At 43.8% G+C, this 16,833-nt stretch overlaps 1 protein-coding gene across 1 annotated transcript in view; it reads right to left on the bottom strand.

Annotated features, from left to right (window-relative positions):
• Positions 1 to 1,144: 1,144 nt before the first annotated feature.
• The window catches only part of TRIQK (triple QxxK/R motif containing), a 157,446-nt gene continuing 141,757 nt past the window's right edge, over positions 1,145 to 16,833 (bottom strand). The window contains exon 5 of the mRNA XM_075316259.1: positions 1,145 to 1,701. Within this exon, the coding sequence (XP_075172374.1) occupies positions 1,591 to 1,701 (111 nt within the window). The 3' untranslated portion in view covers positions 1,145 to 1,590. The remainder of the gene's footprint in view (positions 1,702 to 16,833) is intronic.

Here is a 16,833-nt window from a genome sequence, read left to right as displayed (position 1 = left end):
GTTAGTGACGCCCATCCGGCATCGTTAGTGATATCGTAGCGTGTGACAGCTATGAACGAGCAGAAATACTCACCTTCTCATTCATCGTTGACACGTCGCTCATTTTCTAAAAATTGAACGTCCGGTTGTTCATCGTACCCGGGGCAGCACACATCGCTCCGTGTGACACCCTGGGAACAATGAACTACAGCTCACCTGCGTCCCGCCAACAATGCTGAAGGAAGGAGGTGGGCGGGATGTTTACGTCCCGCTCATCTCCGCCCCTCCGCTTCTATTGGCCGGCCGCGGTGTGACGTCGCTGTGACGCCGAACGTCCCTCCCCTTTCAGGAAGTGGATGTTCGCCGCCCACAGTCGTTTGGAAGGTAAGTGCGTGTGACGGGGGGTTACAACATTGTGCGACACGGGCAAGAAATTGCCCGTGCCGCACAAACGATTGGGGCGGGTGCAATCGCAAATGCGATCGCACGAGAAAACGACACGTGTAAAGCAGCCTTAACTCTGTTGAACCTTCTGAAACAGAATGTTAAAAAGCTCTTAAATATGGGTTTGTAACTGGGCCACAACTTTACTGAAAGTTACGCAGATGTGGTCTTACCATCCATCTTTCTCCCTGACGTATAAGGATATGCGTGCAGTCGGATGACTAGTTTTCAACCAATTTCAGATTTTTTTTAACCTACTTTGCATCATGTTCTTTTGTTTCTTTTAGTATTTTTCTTTGCTGCCTGGTCTTCCTTCTGACAATGTAATTTTGAGGCCTTGTGTTCGACAAATTTGCAAGTTTTTTTTTCTTATGTTGTGATTTATTCGTAAATGGTGAACTTGGAACTATTGTACTGTATTCTTCCATAAAGATGTTTTCTGGTTTCTACGAGCAAAAAACTCGATGTTTATCATCTTTTTTGCATTGATATTTTGGTTATTATAGATACTGTATATCTTTTATAATAAAAGGAAAATAAGAATAAAACTAAACATGCAATGCATCCTGTCCTTGTATTAATAAAAAAATAATTCGCTTACAGAGATATCATTTTACATTCTAGAAGTGTGTATGAAATCACATCAGCCAGCAAGTCATATCCCTTGGCACAGATGTTCCAGAAATGTTGCACCACAAACAACACAAACATGGCATACAAATGAAGATTACAATATGTTTAATGTGTTGAATACAAAAATTGCATCATTTATAAAGAAAGATTCACTTTTATCAAAATACCCAGATTTAAAATGTTTGCCTTCATCAGTATCATGATATTGCTAATCAAAATGAAATTTACAAATCAACGTATTAGGCACACATCCAGTAAAAATTGAAACTTGTAAAAAAAAAAAAAAAAAATTAAAATTTGTTTTTCCCAAAAGAGATGTCTGTGTTTAATACATAATCAACAATTCATATGTCGGATAACGATTCAGATCGGGAATGTTTAATTATGAGTGCCTTAAGACTTTGTATATTGTTCCTCATTATCATTATGCTAGAAATGGAATGTAACATCTTTGACGGATATAGCATAGAATGTATGCTTAAATGCTCTGAGTTCTCCAATGCAAAATCCCAGCATCGAGGCAGCTGGCACAGACTAGTCTGCCGAGTCTTCTCCCACTTCCATGGTTGGAGCTAAGTTATAATAAAACAGGGCATAGAAAGCCAGTAGAAGTACCAAGATGGCCACAGCAACCAGGAACACCTCCTAAATGAAAGAGACAAGAACAATTGTTACGATACTAAATTAATTTTTTATACCTTCCTCCTCCCCATCATTTTGACACATGCATGTAGTCTCAGTGGTTAGTACTGTTGCATTTCAACAAAGTAGTCATGAGTTTGACTGCAAACATGAAGTTTATTTTAAAAGGGTTGTCCACTACTTGGACAACCCCTACTCATTCCCCTTGTTCGCCCTAGTAAGACTAAATAAGCCTATACTCACTTCCAATGCAGCTGCAGTTCCAGCGATGTCTAAAGCCGCATTTCCGGGGCCCATGTGACATCATGACACACGAGCCCCGCGACTAATCAGCGACCGTCATTTGTCTCCATGCCTTAGAACATTTGAGCAGAACGTGAGCGTAGCGCTGACGTGCTGCTCAAATGTCCGAAAGCAGGGTGAAGGAAGCCGGCGTTGATTAATCGCAGGGCTCATGTGTCATAAAAATGTCATATGGGCCCTGGAAACGCGGCTTTAGACGTTGCAGGAACCATGGCCGCATCGGAGGTGAGTATAGGCTTATTAAATTAATCGAACAAGGGGAATGAGAAGGGGTTGTACAAGTAGTGGAAACCCCTTTAACACTAGAAGTCCCAGAGAGGGTTCATTTAACATTTCTACCTATCTATTCAGTTTGGACTAAGGGTCATTTGACTCTCTTTCGGGACTTCAGGGGGGAGCTCGACATTTCTGGGACTTCTATTGTTAAGCTCTGTGCAAACAAACTCTTTTTGTTGAGTTTTAAAAGCATAAACTAAATGAAAAAGATTCAAAGGAGGATTTAGGCTATGTTCAGATGTTGCGATTTTGCAGAATTTTTCTATGCAAATTAAAAGCTGCTTTTTACAGTACCAGCAAAAGATATGAGATTTCAGAAATCTCATGCACATAATTGCTTTTTGTTTCCCGATTGAATTGGAAAACCGCTTTGTTCTTGAAAACTGCAGCATGTGAATACTATCAGTGTTTTTTCATTATAGAAAGCAATGAGGAAACGCAAAAATGTTGTAAAAACGCAACTATGCATTTTGGGTGGCTAAAACATTTTCTTATTAAACATGTACTGTAGCCAAATGACACACATAATCTGCACCAAAAATAAACATGCAAAAATGCACCAAAAAAAGCAGCAAAAGTACAGTAAAACCTATTTTTTGTAAGCAGATTCGTTACTGCCAAGAGGTTTTGCCTGCAGACAAATAAGCAACATCTGAACAGAGCCTTAGAGAGGTTTTGCACAGTTTTCACTTAGTTTCTGCTCTAAAACATCCAAAAAAAGGCTCCATATTTACATACCCTTAAGGTTTCCTTTAAAGGGAACCTGTCACCACTTTTTTGACCTATAAGCTGCGGCCACCACTGGGCTCTTATATGCAGCATTCTAATATGCAGTATATAAGAGGCAGGCCGCTGTGAGAACATAAAAAACACTTTATAATACTTACTGACCGTCGTGCGGTGGGCCTAATGGGCGTCTCCGTTGTTCGGTGCCGGCGCCGCCTCTTTCGGCCATCTTCTGAAGCCGCGATGCATGACGCGTCTGACGTCATCCACACTCATCGGCATTCAGGTCCTTAGCAGGCGCACTTTGAGCTGCCCTGAGCAGGGCAGATCAAAGTATTGTAGTGTGCCTGCGCAGGACCGGCGAGTGAGTATGACGTAGACGCGTCATGCACACAGGTTTCAGAAAGAGGATGAAGATGGCCAAAAGAGGCCGCGCCGGCACCAGAGAATGGAGATGCCCATATGGCCAACCGCGCGACCGTTAGGTAAGTATTATAAAGTGTTTTTTATGTTCTCACAGCGGCCTGGGCTCTTATATACAGCATATTAGAATGCTGTATATAAGAGCCACTGTGGTGCTGGCCACAGCTTATAAGCCAAAAAAGTGGTGACAGCTTCCCTTTAAGTACTAGGTAAATGTATGTTTTTTTGGGTTAATGTAATTTAATTCATTTTTACAGAAATTTCACATACAGTACTTACAAACAAATACAGACTAAAGTGACATATGACTGAAGGATCAGACTACACAGGGCGTGTTTGTAGTCTGTATCAGCAAAGAATATTTACAAAGTTACTTCATTTTTAATTTTAGATCCATTGGAGCAATGAACGACAATAAACTTGAAAAAAGGCAACTGCTTTTGTCACTAAGAACTATGATCTGTATAAAGTTAGAAGCAGTTTAGGAAGTCACGATGCTAGTCACTATACAGATAAGACGAGAGAGATAATTTTCAAAGTTCTGGAGTAACATGCCAAGAAAGCACGTCTAAATTAAGGGAACAGGCAGAGGTGTAGTCAGGTCACAGTTCGGGGTCAGAATGCCTGGAGGGCAGCGGATCAAAGCAGGGGGACGAGACAATAGGAAGGTGAAACAAAGTCAGAGGTCTGACAGCAAAAAATCAATCCACAGAGCATATATAACTGAGGCAAATAAGCACCACTGAACAGAAGGATAAGACTGGCAGTGCTCTGGGATAAACTGCTCTGCTAAATAGCTGGGCAATAACTGGGAACAGGGAACACCTGCAGAAACCCAACACCTCCCAGTATAAGATTGGATGACTGAGCGGTCACTCAAAACACCAAGAACTTAGCACGCCCGAGCTAAAGGTGTGATAACTGAGCTGTCATTCACCCAACTGTGCATGCCATTTACAGACTATATACTCACCCAGCTGACAGCTTAGCATGCTATGATCAATGAGCGGAGGTATCGTGATATTAGGCATTCTTAAAAAGGTTATAGAGCACTGTTGCTTTATTAAAGGTTAAAGAGGACCTATCATCATGTGTAAAGTGGCCTGTTTTTATGGTATATTATTTCCGCAGGTCAAAGACCAGAAAAAATTACCACTAAAGAAAGTCCATGTCTCAACAATATGGCATATTTGAACAAAAAATAAAAATGAAGATGCGATAATCTTTACTTGCTTCTCTATGACAAGAGGGTACATTTGCCAAGGCGTAAATAGCATTCTATGCTGTACTAGAGGAGTAAAATGCTTAGCGAGTTGCACCAAATTAGTCATTCTTTTCCCATTTTTACACCATCTTCTTGCTAGTATACAATATTTTTTTCATTATAGTGAATGCTACTAATAAATCTGATGTTAGACACATCCTGTATTCTGCTACTAGATCTACTCTATGAAAGGGAACCTGTCATAAACTGGTAACCGTGGCCGATCAAAAAAAATCCCATTACTCAGGAAAAAACAAAACCACGAGAGTAGTTGGAAACTAAGCTGACCACTATCCCATATCTATCATACAACACTAGAAGTAGCAGTGGGATGTTCCTAACACTCTTAGACACCTCGTCACTGCCGAAGAAACTTGCTACACCTCGAAAGATAGAAATGAGAAATCCTAACTTGCCCAAGGTCCCCAAAGGAATAGCAAGCACCCAACATGTAATGACGGTGACAGAAGAAAACACAATACACAGATAGAAAATATAGATTAACAAAAGGTGAAGCCCAACTTACTAGATACAACAGGACAGGAAAGATAACTGATTGCGGCCAGCAAAAAACCCTGCAAAAAGTACCAAATTCCTGATAGAAAAAAAATCCTAAGACCACACGGTCTCTCCCCCACTATATCAAGCACCCTTGTTTAAACAGAACCGCAGATATAATGGGAAGAAACAAAATCACAGAACAAATAATATTCTAAAGTGCAAATAATCCAAACATGAACAGGGAGCAAGCTCCCTTTCTTGCTGGAGGAACTGCCCTGCTCACAAAGGCAGAGAGATAGATCCTCACAAACAAGAAACCAAAACAGAACAAAAAGGAATAAGCATAAACACCCTTAAGTGCAATTCCAGCAATTAAGCACAGAAACTAGTAAACTTATCTGGAGTAGATTTAGACCCAGAAACTGAAGGGAAAACTCCCAGCCATCTTCAGAAGCAGCAGGAAACAACCATCACCGGCGGCCGCCAAGCAGAAACTGCCCTCCTAAATACACTAGGCTGATCTGCAATAGGACTTTCTGGATTCCTAATTAATTCCATCACCTGTTTGAGTCACAGATTCAGACTCAGCTTCATTACCATTCCTGGCCACCAGAGGGAGCTCCACACCAGCATCCACTTGGATGACATTCACAACAGGAACCTGTAAGGTGCAATATGCACCCAGAATCACAAGCAGTTCTGGGTACATATTGCTAATCACTGCCTAACTTCCCCAGCTTAGAGTAGCATAGATAAAGGGATCTTTAGAAAAAGTATTTCTAAAAATCCCATATCATAAGAGGCCATTGACTAGTTGCAAGGGCATTACTTCCCTTAGCTAGTCTGCCCCTTAGCACGTAAACACGCCCCTGTGGGCATGCTAACATGCTACTGATGTGCAGCGTCAGAGGATGGTTGCTCTAACCTCTTTGCTGCCATCGCATCCGTGTCCTGGATTTTGGCTCAGTGCACATGATCCTGGCATGATCCTGGACTTTGGATCTTGCGCACTATGAAGCCGGGTGTACGCATCCTGGCTTCAAACCCATGTAGTAAGTATGACTGAAAGTCCAGGATCATATGCACTGAGCCGAAATCCAGGACTCAGACATGATGGCAGCAGAGAGGTGAGCATGACCATCCTTTGATGCTGCGCATTCATTAACATGTTAGTACACCCAAGGGGGCGTAATAACACGCTAAGGGGGCTGACTAGCTAAGGGAAGTAACGCCCTTGTGACTAGTCACTGGCCTCATTAGCATATAAAAGATCTTTAGAAATACTTTTTCTAAAGACCTCTTTATCTATGCTAGTGTATACAGGGACGGTTAGGCAGGGATTAGCAATATGCACCCAGAACTGCTCCTGGTTCTGGGTGCATATTGCACCTGACAAGTTCACTTTAAGGCCGGTTTCATACATCCAGCATTTCGCCGCTTTGCCAAATCCATCACACTCCAGTATAGTGCAATACAGCACAATGGCATCGCGGCAAGCTCTGGTCACGGAGCATGTGAGTTTGCCGTGATGCCACTTTACTGTATTACACTGTACTGGAGTGTGACGGATCCCGCAAAGTGGCGTAAGCCGGATGTGTGAAACCGGCCTTCGTCTAGCATTCATGGTTGTCCTAGTTTTTCCACCAAATGCAAGGAGGAAAGTGAGACCAAAGTAAGTGATCAATGGTTTCCAAAAATTGCAAACCAAAATTGCTAAAGGATCACAGAATTGTTAGGATGCGAGAGAAAATAACTTTAAAAAGCAAGTGGCAATTAAAATAATAATAATTTAATGATATACAGGGTATTCAAATTTTCTTTAAATATTTGAATGGAATAAATGTAAAGGAATGTGTATAATTACCCATTTTCATGGTACTTAAATTGGACTGAGTGGTAAAATAGTGTTGCCGTTACGTTTTAATGTTTTTAATTATAACATATCTGGAATATTTTCAAATAAATCACTCTGATTAAAAAAAAAAGAAAAAAGTCGAAAAATAAGAGAAAAACGAACAACCCGACAACCTTCAAAACATCATTTGCAGTTTAACCAGGAAAGATAAAAAAAAAAAAAAAAAGGGCGATGAATAATTCATGGCATTTGTTTATGTTCTGCTGGGATTTTCTACCTGGCTGTTCATGTTTTAGTGCTAATGGCATAAATTTGTTCAAAACATTCCAACTGTAACATACGTTTCTCTGAGGCATCGTCTTGATTTTGCATTGTGACAAGTTTTCGATAATTTCACTATTTATATTGCCCTTGTGCGGAATAAATGCACAGTTGCATTAAAGAAGCAAATTATGAATATTTACTTAAATTAACAACAAAAATACAAACAAGCCACAAACGATTAAAACCGTCTTCACGTAGGGAGAGAAATGTGTGCTTTCATTGCAACTAGGACACTTTTTTTCATATTTAATGCAGGTTTCATTTATTTTCTATTTTTTTATACACAGCTGTTCTTCCAGGCCCATCTGGACACACAGCTACTAATCTTAAGAGGATGTAATAAGCAAGTGACACACAACTGTAGGAGCCATCTGCTTGAGAGAATGGACAGCAGACCCGTACAGTGCACTTACTATTCTCAACCCACATAATGAATGTCAGAATAGCTGCATGATACAGTGCGTACAGATGTGTTTTCTTAACATCCAGGCAAACACACTAACAATAAACGCTTTTTTCTGCTTTTTTTTTCAACATTTAGATGACAACATAAAGGAAATATTCCCATTCGCCACAGCAAGTATCTAAGTTGAGCAAATTAATAGTAGAGTCTTGGGACATGTTCACATTGTCCAAACCACCAATAAAATGTTACGGCATGTCATTTTTTTTATTGCATTAAAATTGACAAAAGCAGCAACTTTGTGAATACTTGCTGCTGAAAAATGTCCTACTGTTTAGGAGTATTCAGCTACTCATATACAGATTTGTCCCGCTCTTTCAGACCTCAAATAAACCCTGTGTAGTTTGAACTTGCAGTCGTGTCATTCCGTTCCATCTACGATGCTTATTTCCAATTTAAAGGGGTTGTCCACTACTAGAACAAAAGTCTTCTGATTCAACGTTTCCCCCACGTGAAATAATAAAGCCTATACTCACTTGCTGTACTGGCGCCCTTACAGAGATGTCCAGGATTGCAGTGCTAGGGCTCAAGTGGGATTGTGATGTTTTGTGAGCCCTTCGTCCAATCACTGCCAGCTTCTGTCTCCCCGCCTTATTACCAAACAAGTAAAAGGGGTTGTCCACTACGTTGACATTGATGGTCGATCCTTAAGCGGGCTTTACACGCTGTGACATCGCTAGCGATGTTGCGAACGATAGCACCCGCCCACGTCGATGGCGCGTCACAGGGTGATCGCTGTTGTAGCGAACAATATCTCTACGGCAGCGTCACGCAATTACCTGTTCACCGACGTCGCTGTGGCCGCCGAACAATCTCTCCTTTAAGGGGGAGGTTTGTTTGGCATCACAGCGGCGTCACCAAGTGGCCGCCCAATAGAAGCGGAGATGAGCGGCTGGAACATCCCGCTAACCTCCTTCCTTCCTCATTGCCGGCGGCCGCAGGTACGATATTGTTCCTCGTTCCTGCGGTGTCACACATAGCGATGTGTGCTGCCGCAGGAACGACAAACAACCTGCGTTCCAAACGAGGAACGATTTTTTAAATATGAACGACGCGTACACGACAAACGATTTGACACCTTTTTGCGATCATTACTGATTGCAAAAAGGTGTCACACACAACAACATCGCTAACGAGGCCGGATGTGCGTCACCAACACCGTGACCCCGACGATATCTCGTTAGCGATATCGTTGTGTGTAAATGGGCCTTTAGGATAGGTCATCAATGTCTGATCAGCCGGGGTCAGACACGCCGCACCCTCACCGATCAGCTGTTCTCAATCCCGGCGGCGGCAGCAGGCGACTGGAAATGCTCAGTTCCGGCACTGCTCTGGCTTCTGATAGCAGCCGCTGCTGGGTACTGCACATCCACCTCCTATTGATTAGAATGGGAGGCGGATGTGCAGTATCCGATTGCTATCAGAAGAGAGAGCAGCGCCGGTACTGAGCATATCCGGCCGCCTGCTGCTGGGACCGAGATCAGCTAATCAGCAGGGGTGCGGCATGTTGGACTCTGGCCGATCAGACATTGATGACCTATCCAAGGATAAGCCATCGATGTCAAAGTAGTGGAGAACCCCTTTAATTAACAGGAAGTGAGTGCTGTGGCCGCCATTCTCTTCCTATACAGTCCCTGACAGAAGTTCTGTCGCTTATCCATGTTATGTAAATAAAAGCTTATAACCTGACTTTAATTTATGAAACCAATAGATGAATTAACTCTTTTGAAAGCTGAAACCCTCCCAAATTTGGTTTACGTTATGAAAACAAAGTTGCTGCAAAGCTGAAATATTGATCATTTAATGAACACAGAAAGGTCAGATTTTGGCAAGACAAAAGTTTTGTCAGTGAAAAAAAAAAAAAGGTGACCTTGGATCTACATGTGCTGTTGCTTTGTAAAACCTCTCTGTACTGTAGACGTCTTAAAAAGGGAACCTGTCAGGTGCAATATACACCAAGAACCACGAGCAGTTCTGGGTGTACAGTGCTGGCCAAAAGTATTGGCACCCCTGCAATTCTGTCAGATAACACTCAGTTTCTTCTTGAAAATGTTTGCAATCACAAATTCTTTGGTATTATTATCTTCATTTATTTTGCTTGCAATGAAAAAAAACACAAAAGAGAATGGAAAAAAAAAAAATCAAATCATTGATCATTTCACACAAAACTCCAAAAATGGGCCAGACAAAAGTATTGGCACCCTTAGCCTAATACTTGGTTGCACAACCTTTAGCCAAAATAACTGCGAACAACCGCTTCCGGTAACCATCACTGAGTTTCTTACAATGCTCTGCTGGAATTTTAGACCATTCTTCTTTGGCAAACTGCTCCAGGTCCCTGAGATTTGAAGGGTGCCTTCTCCAAACTGCCATTTTGAGATCTCTCCACAGGTGTTCTATGGGATTCATGTCTGGTCTCATTACTGGCCACTTTAGTAGTCTCCAGTGCTTTCTATCAAACCATTTTCTAGTGCTTTTTGAAGTGTGTTTTGGGTCATTGTCCTGCTGGAAGACTCATGACCTCTGAGGGAGACCCAGCTTTCTCGTACTGGGCCCTACATTATGCTGCAAAATTTGTTGGTAGTCTTCAGACTTCATAATGCCATGCACATGGTCAAGCAGTCCAGTGCCAGAGGCAGCAAAGCAACCCCAAAACATCAGGGAACCTCCGCCATGTTTGACTGTAGGGACAGTGTTCTTTTCTTTGAATGCCTCTTTTTTTTCCTGTAAACTCTAGGTTGATGGCTTTTCCCAAAAAGCTCTACTTTTGTCTCATCTGACAAGAGAATATTCTTCCAAAACGTTTTAGGCTTTCTCAGGTAAGTTTTGGCAAACTCCAGCCTGGCTTTTTTATGTCTCAGGGTAAGAAGTACTTGGGTATAAGAACTCGGGGTAAGAAGTACCTGGGTATAAGAAGTTTTTATGTCTCGGGGTAAGAAGTACCTGGGTATAAGAACTTCCTGGGTATCCTACCATACAGTCCCTTTTCATTCAGACGCCGACGGATAGTATGGGTTGACACTGCTGTACCCTCGGACTGCAGGGCAGCTTAAACTTGTTTGGATGTTAGTTGAGGTTCTTTATCCACCATCCGCACAGTCTTGCGTTGAAATCTCTCGTCAATTTTTCTTTTCCTTCCACATCTAGGGAGGTTAGCCACAGTGCTATGGGCTTTAAACCTCTTGATGACACTGCGCACCGTAGACACAGGAACTTTTAGGTCTTTGGAGATGGACTTGTAGCCTTGAGATTGCTCATGCTTCCTCACAATTTGGATTCTCAAGTCCTCAGATAGTTCTTTGGTCTTCTTTCTTTTCTCCATGCTCAATGTGGTACACACAAGGACACAGGACAGAGGTTGAGTCAACTTTAATCCATGTCAACTGGCTGCAAGTGTGATTTAGTTATTGCCAACACCTGTTAGGTGCCACAGGTAAGTTACAGGTGCTGTTAATTACACAAATTAGAGAAGCATCACATGATTTTTCAAACAGTGACAATACTTTTGTCCACCCCCCTTTTTTATGTTTGGTGTGGAATTATATCCAATTTGGCTTTATGACAATTTTTTTTTTTTTTTTCATTGAAGACAAAGGGGGTGCCAATACTTTTGGGTCAGCAGAACTGTATATTGCTAATACCTGCCTAACTGTCCCAGGCTATAGTAGAATAGATAAAGAGGCAGGTGACTAGTCGCAAGGGTGTTAGTTCCCTTGGTGTGTTAGTTCCCCTGTGGGTGTGCTAACATGCTAATACATGTGCAGTATCAGAGGTTGGTCGCTCTCACCTTTCCGCTGCCAACGCGTCTGAATCCTGGATTTCAGCTCAGTGCGCACTACACAAGTTTGAAGCAAGGACGCGTACACACTGCTTTACAGTGTGCATGACCGAAAGTCTGGGATGATGCGCACTGAGCCAAAGGCGATGGCAACAGAGAGGTCCATCCTCTCATGCTGCGCATTCATTAGCATGTTAGGACGGCCACAGGGGCGTGCTTACATGCAAAGCAGGTCGACTAGCCAAGGGAACTAACACCCTTGCGACTATTTCCTGGCCTCAGTAGCATATCATGTGGGATCTTTAGAAAAACTTTTTTTAAAGATCTCTTTATCTATGCCACTATAGGCTGGGACTGATAGGCAGGGATATAAATATAGCACACCACTGCGCAAACAGCTCTGTCCTCACCTATTGTACCCTCACCTATTCCCTGTAGACTGTGAGCCCTCGCGAGCAGGGTCCTCTCTCCTCCTGTACCAGTCTATTTTGTACTGTTAATGATTATTGTACTAGTTTTTATGTAGACCCATTTCACTTGTAAAGCGCCATGGAATAAATGGCGCTATAAGGAATAATATTATTATTATTATTATTATTATTAATAATGTAAAGTTGCAGTCTGATCCTTAAAAGCCCTGCTAGCTCACATTACAATTCCTTATCTCCAATTCCTTTATGCCTTAAATTATTGCAGATACTGCTGTGATCACAAAGGTCACGTCACACTAAGCAACATCGCTGCTAAGGAACAACTTTTGTGACGTAGCAGCGAAGTTGCTAGCGATGTTGCTGTGTGTGACATCCAGCAACAACCTGGCCCCTGCTGTGAGGTCGTTGGTTGTTGCTGAATGTCCTGGGCCATTTTTTAGTTGTTGCTCTCCCGCTGTGACGCACACATCGCTGTGTGTGACAGCGACAGAGCAACAACTGAATGTGCAGTGAGCAGGAGCCGGCTTCTGCGGACGCTGGTAACCACGGTAAACATCGGGTAACCAAGAAGCCCTTACCTTGGTTATCCGATATTTACCTTCGTTACCAGCGTCCGCCGCTCTCAGCTGTCAGTGCAGACTCCTGCTCTCTGCACACGTAGCTGCAGTACACATTGGGTAATTAACCCGATGTGTACTGTGGCTATGTGTGCAGGCAGCAGGGAGCCGGCACTGGCAGTGTGAGAGCGGCGGACGCTGGTAACGAAGGTAAATATCGGGTAACCAAGGTAAGGGCTTCTTGGTTACCCGATGTTTACCGTGGTTACCAGCGTCCGCAGAAGCCGGCTCCTGCTGCCTGCACACGGAGCAGAGTACACATCGGGTAATTAACCCGATGTGTACTGTGGCTAGGTGTGCAGGGAGCCAGCACTAAGCGGTGTGCGCTGGTAACCAAGGTAAATATCGGGTTGGTTACCCGATATTTACCTTAGTTACCAAGCGCAGCATGCTTCCACGCGGCGCTGCTGGTTGGGGGCTGGTCACTGGTTGCTGGTGAGATCTGCTTGTGTGACAGCTCACCAGCAACCCGTGTAGCGACGCTACAGCGATCCCTGCCAGGTCAGGTTGCTGGTGGGATCGCTGGAGCGTTGCTTAGTGTGACATCTCACCAGCGACCTCCTAGCAACTTACCAGCGATCCCTATCAGGTTGTATCATTGTTGGGATCGCTGGTAAGTTGTTTAGTGTGACTGGGCCTCAAGACTGTAGCTGGTGCAAGTTATTTTCATGTTAATTACAGTACCTATATATCACGTCATGTAGCTAGTGTAACCTAGATGTCTGGGATGGTGTACATAGATAGTTTGGGTATAGAAGACCGTTATAATGATGTAAAAAAATGGTAACGTCATCTGTATTTTGTAACTATATCCAATAGCACTAATTTTTCTATGCACATATACTATTCTCCCCTTTAAATAAATGCATTTTACAAAAAAAGTTGTTTATTTTTAGCTATTTTTCATTCACGAGTATCATGTCCAGTGCTGAAAAAAGAATTACTCGTCTGTCTCTGTGCAGTCCAATTGTTGGTAATTTGTAACATATGATTTCCCTATTATTTCACAGTTATCGCAATGTTTACTACTTAATGTACTGTACAGCATTTGATGTCGTTACCAGAGAGTTAATACAGCCAGAGGCGCGGTGAATGTGAGAGATAAGCAGAGCTTCTTCCCATCTCTACATGGCAGGCGTGCAGATGCTCCAGCCGCGAAGCTGCCACTCGTGATGCCAAGCAACCTGCTGCTTTGATATCCATGTTGCCTATGCCAATGCATCCACAGGGGAAATGGTATAATGGCACACACTGGTTGATGATGGCAATCAATCTCAATTCTCTTTTTCTCTCCAAAACACACAAACTTGGATCGGACGTGATCTTGGAAGAACGCCACAGAATCTCCCAGAGCAACAGTGATTAAGGAAGAAAGAAAGATAAGAACTGCCTCTGATTGCCTTCAAAATGCAAATGCTGGCGAGGTGTGAACAACCCGCTCATGTCCAAACGCCGTACACAGGGTAATAGTCTGGATGCAGACACGTACGTCTTATTAAAGGGACGGCGCATCTACAAATTATATACATTTTATCATAAGATTCTAAGAATAAAATCTTAACATGAGATAAGGGAATTGGAGAACATATTAACATATACTAAGCCACTAAGAAAAATTGCCAGTAAGTGGTACCTCCAGATCACACTTTTCACCATGATAAATATGCCCACATTAATCAATACGGTCTAATTTTTAGACTTAAGGGGGCTTTACATGCTGTGATATCGGTAACGTTATATCGTCGTGGTCACGTCGGTAGTGACGCACATCCGGCGCCATTACCGACATTGCAGCGTGTGACACAAATGAGAGACGATCAACAAGCACAAAAAGGTGAAAAATCGTTGCTCGTTGACACGTGCTCATTTCCTTAATATTGTTGCTGCTGTCATAGTTACATAGTTACTTAGGTTGAAAAAAGACCTAGGTCCATCTAGTTCAACCTTCCTCCACCAGTTCTACATTTGGTCACTAAGTCATTTATAACCAACAATGTTGTGTGCACTGAGGAAAGCATCCAGCCCTTTTTTAAAAGTAGTTATAGTATCTGCCATTACTACCTCTTGTGGTCGGCATTCCACAGTCTGACTGCTCTAACTGTAAAGAACCCTTCCCTATTTAGCTGCCGGATTCGCTTTTCCTCCACTCGCAGTGAGTGCCCCCTGGTCCTTAGTATTGTTTTTGGAAGAAATAAGTCATGTGCCAGTCCTTTATATTGACCACACATGTATTTCTACATATAAAGGAGATCTCCTGAGACGTCTTTTTTCTAAGCTAAACATATCTAACGTTTTCAACCTCTCATCATATGGGAGGCCTTCCATTACTTGTAGCAGTCTAGTTACCCACCTTTGAACTGACTCTAACTTCTGAATGTCCTTTTTAAAATGTGGAGCCCAAAACTGGTTCCCATATTCCAGATGTGGCCTTACAAGTGATTTATAGAGGGGTAACAATACGTTGGGATCATGGGATCTAATCTCTCTTTTTATACACCCTAGAATCTTGTTTGCTTTTGCAGCTGCTGCCTGACATTGAGTGCTGCTGCTCAGCTTATTTGTAATCAGAATACCAAAGTCCTTCTCCTGTTCTGTAGTCCCGAGTTTACTTCCATGTAATGTATACGCAGTTATAGGATTGCTCCGTCCTAGGTGCATTACTTTACAGTTATCAACATTAAATCTCATTTGCCAAGTATCTGCCCATTCTGACATCTTATCCAGATCTTTTTGTAATATTGTACTATCAAGGTCAGTTTTTAATATCCTACATAGTTTGGTGTCATCAGCAAAGACTGACACTTTACTATCAATCTCATCCACAAGGTCATTAATAAAGAGATTAAAAAGAATCAGTCCTAGCACAGATCCCTGCGGCACCCCACTGCTGACTGCAGCCAATGTAGAGAATGTACCATTTATGACTACTCTTTGTTTCCTATCTTTTAGCCAATTCCTTACCCAGTTGCATATAGTTTCCCCTAGTCCTTGCTTCTGGAGCTTTAATGTCGCGGGCGGGGAGGACGCCGCTGCCGCGCTCGCTAACGCTCGGGTCCGGCGCTGCTGCGGCTGCTGCTGCTCGGTGGCTCGAGCGGTGGGCCGGATCCGGGAACTCGAGCGGCGCTCCTCGCCCGTGAGTGAAAGGGGTGGTTGGTTTGGGGGATTTAGTCCGTGACGCCACCCACGGGTTGTGGTGAAGGCAGACACCACTGCTGCTGGTGACTGGGATCCCGGGAGCGATGGTAGGGAGCAGCTGGGATGTTGCTTCCCCCCTCCGTGGGTAGGGGTCGGTGGTCCCGGTGGTGTGACGGGGAGGCAGGATTGGTGAAGTGCAGGGTTGCAGGGACAGCGCGGCGCGGTGCCGGATGGAACGGGTGTACTCACTCAGTAAGAGATGCACAAAGTCCTCAGTAAACCAAACGGCTGGATGAACGGGTCCCGCAGCCGGCTGCAGTGTCTCTCCCCGGACAGGTGATGGCGGCTGTCTTTCCCTGCACCTTTGTGTACTTGTTTGACTACGGTGGATCCCCAACGGTAGTCCGCTCCCCGGTGTATGGATGCCGGAGGAGCCTGTTTGCTCGCAGGCGCTGGCCCTTGGGTCTCTAGCCTTAGGCGGTAGCTGTATACCCTCACGGTGCGGACGGTTGCCTTCTATCGGGTCTTTGGCTGTTAGGAAACCCCTGGGGTTCCTGTCACACTCGGATTTGACTGTTGACGGCGACTCCAAGCCTAGTCGGGGTCCGATGGCCTTGCCTGTGTGTGCTGGCTTCACTTCGCTGCCCGGTCGGTACCGGCGGGCCAACGCCCGACCCCGGTCCTACGGTTATGCGTCGATTCACCACTCCTGCAGACGGCCACCACCGTCTGCCAACCTTGTTGTCAGTGCCTGGGCCCCAAACCCAGACACTCTTCCCTTCAACCTCCTCTCACTTCAATCTCCAACTTCTAACTGACACTTTTCCCGCCTCCAGGCCAGTGAACTCCTCGGTGGGTGGGGCCAACCGCTTGGCTCCTCCCCACCTGGTGTGGACATAAGACCCTGGAGGGAGGCAACAAGGGTTTTATGTTTGGCTAATGTTACTGCCTAATGGGGGTGGGGGTGTTTGTGTGTTACCTGTGATGACCTGGCTAGTCCAGGGCGCCACATTAATATAAGGCTATTGTGTGGTACAGT

This window comes from Anomaloglossus baeobatrachus, chromosome 6 (assembly GCF_048569485.1).
Source record: "Anomaloglossus baeobatrachus isolate aAnoBae1 chromosome 6, aAnoBae1.hap1, whole genome shotgun sequence".
In the NCBI taxonomy this organism is placed as follows: domain Eukaryota; kingdom Metazoa; phylum Chordata; class Amphibia; order Anura; family Aromobatidae; genus Anomaloglossus; species Anomaloglossus baeobatrachus.
The sequence above is the reverse complement of the archived record's forward strand: the minus strand, read 5'-3'. Positions and strand labels throughout refer to the sequence as shown.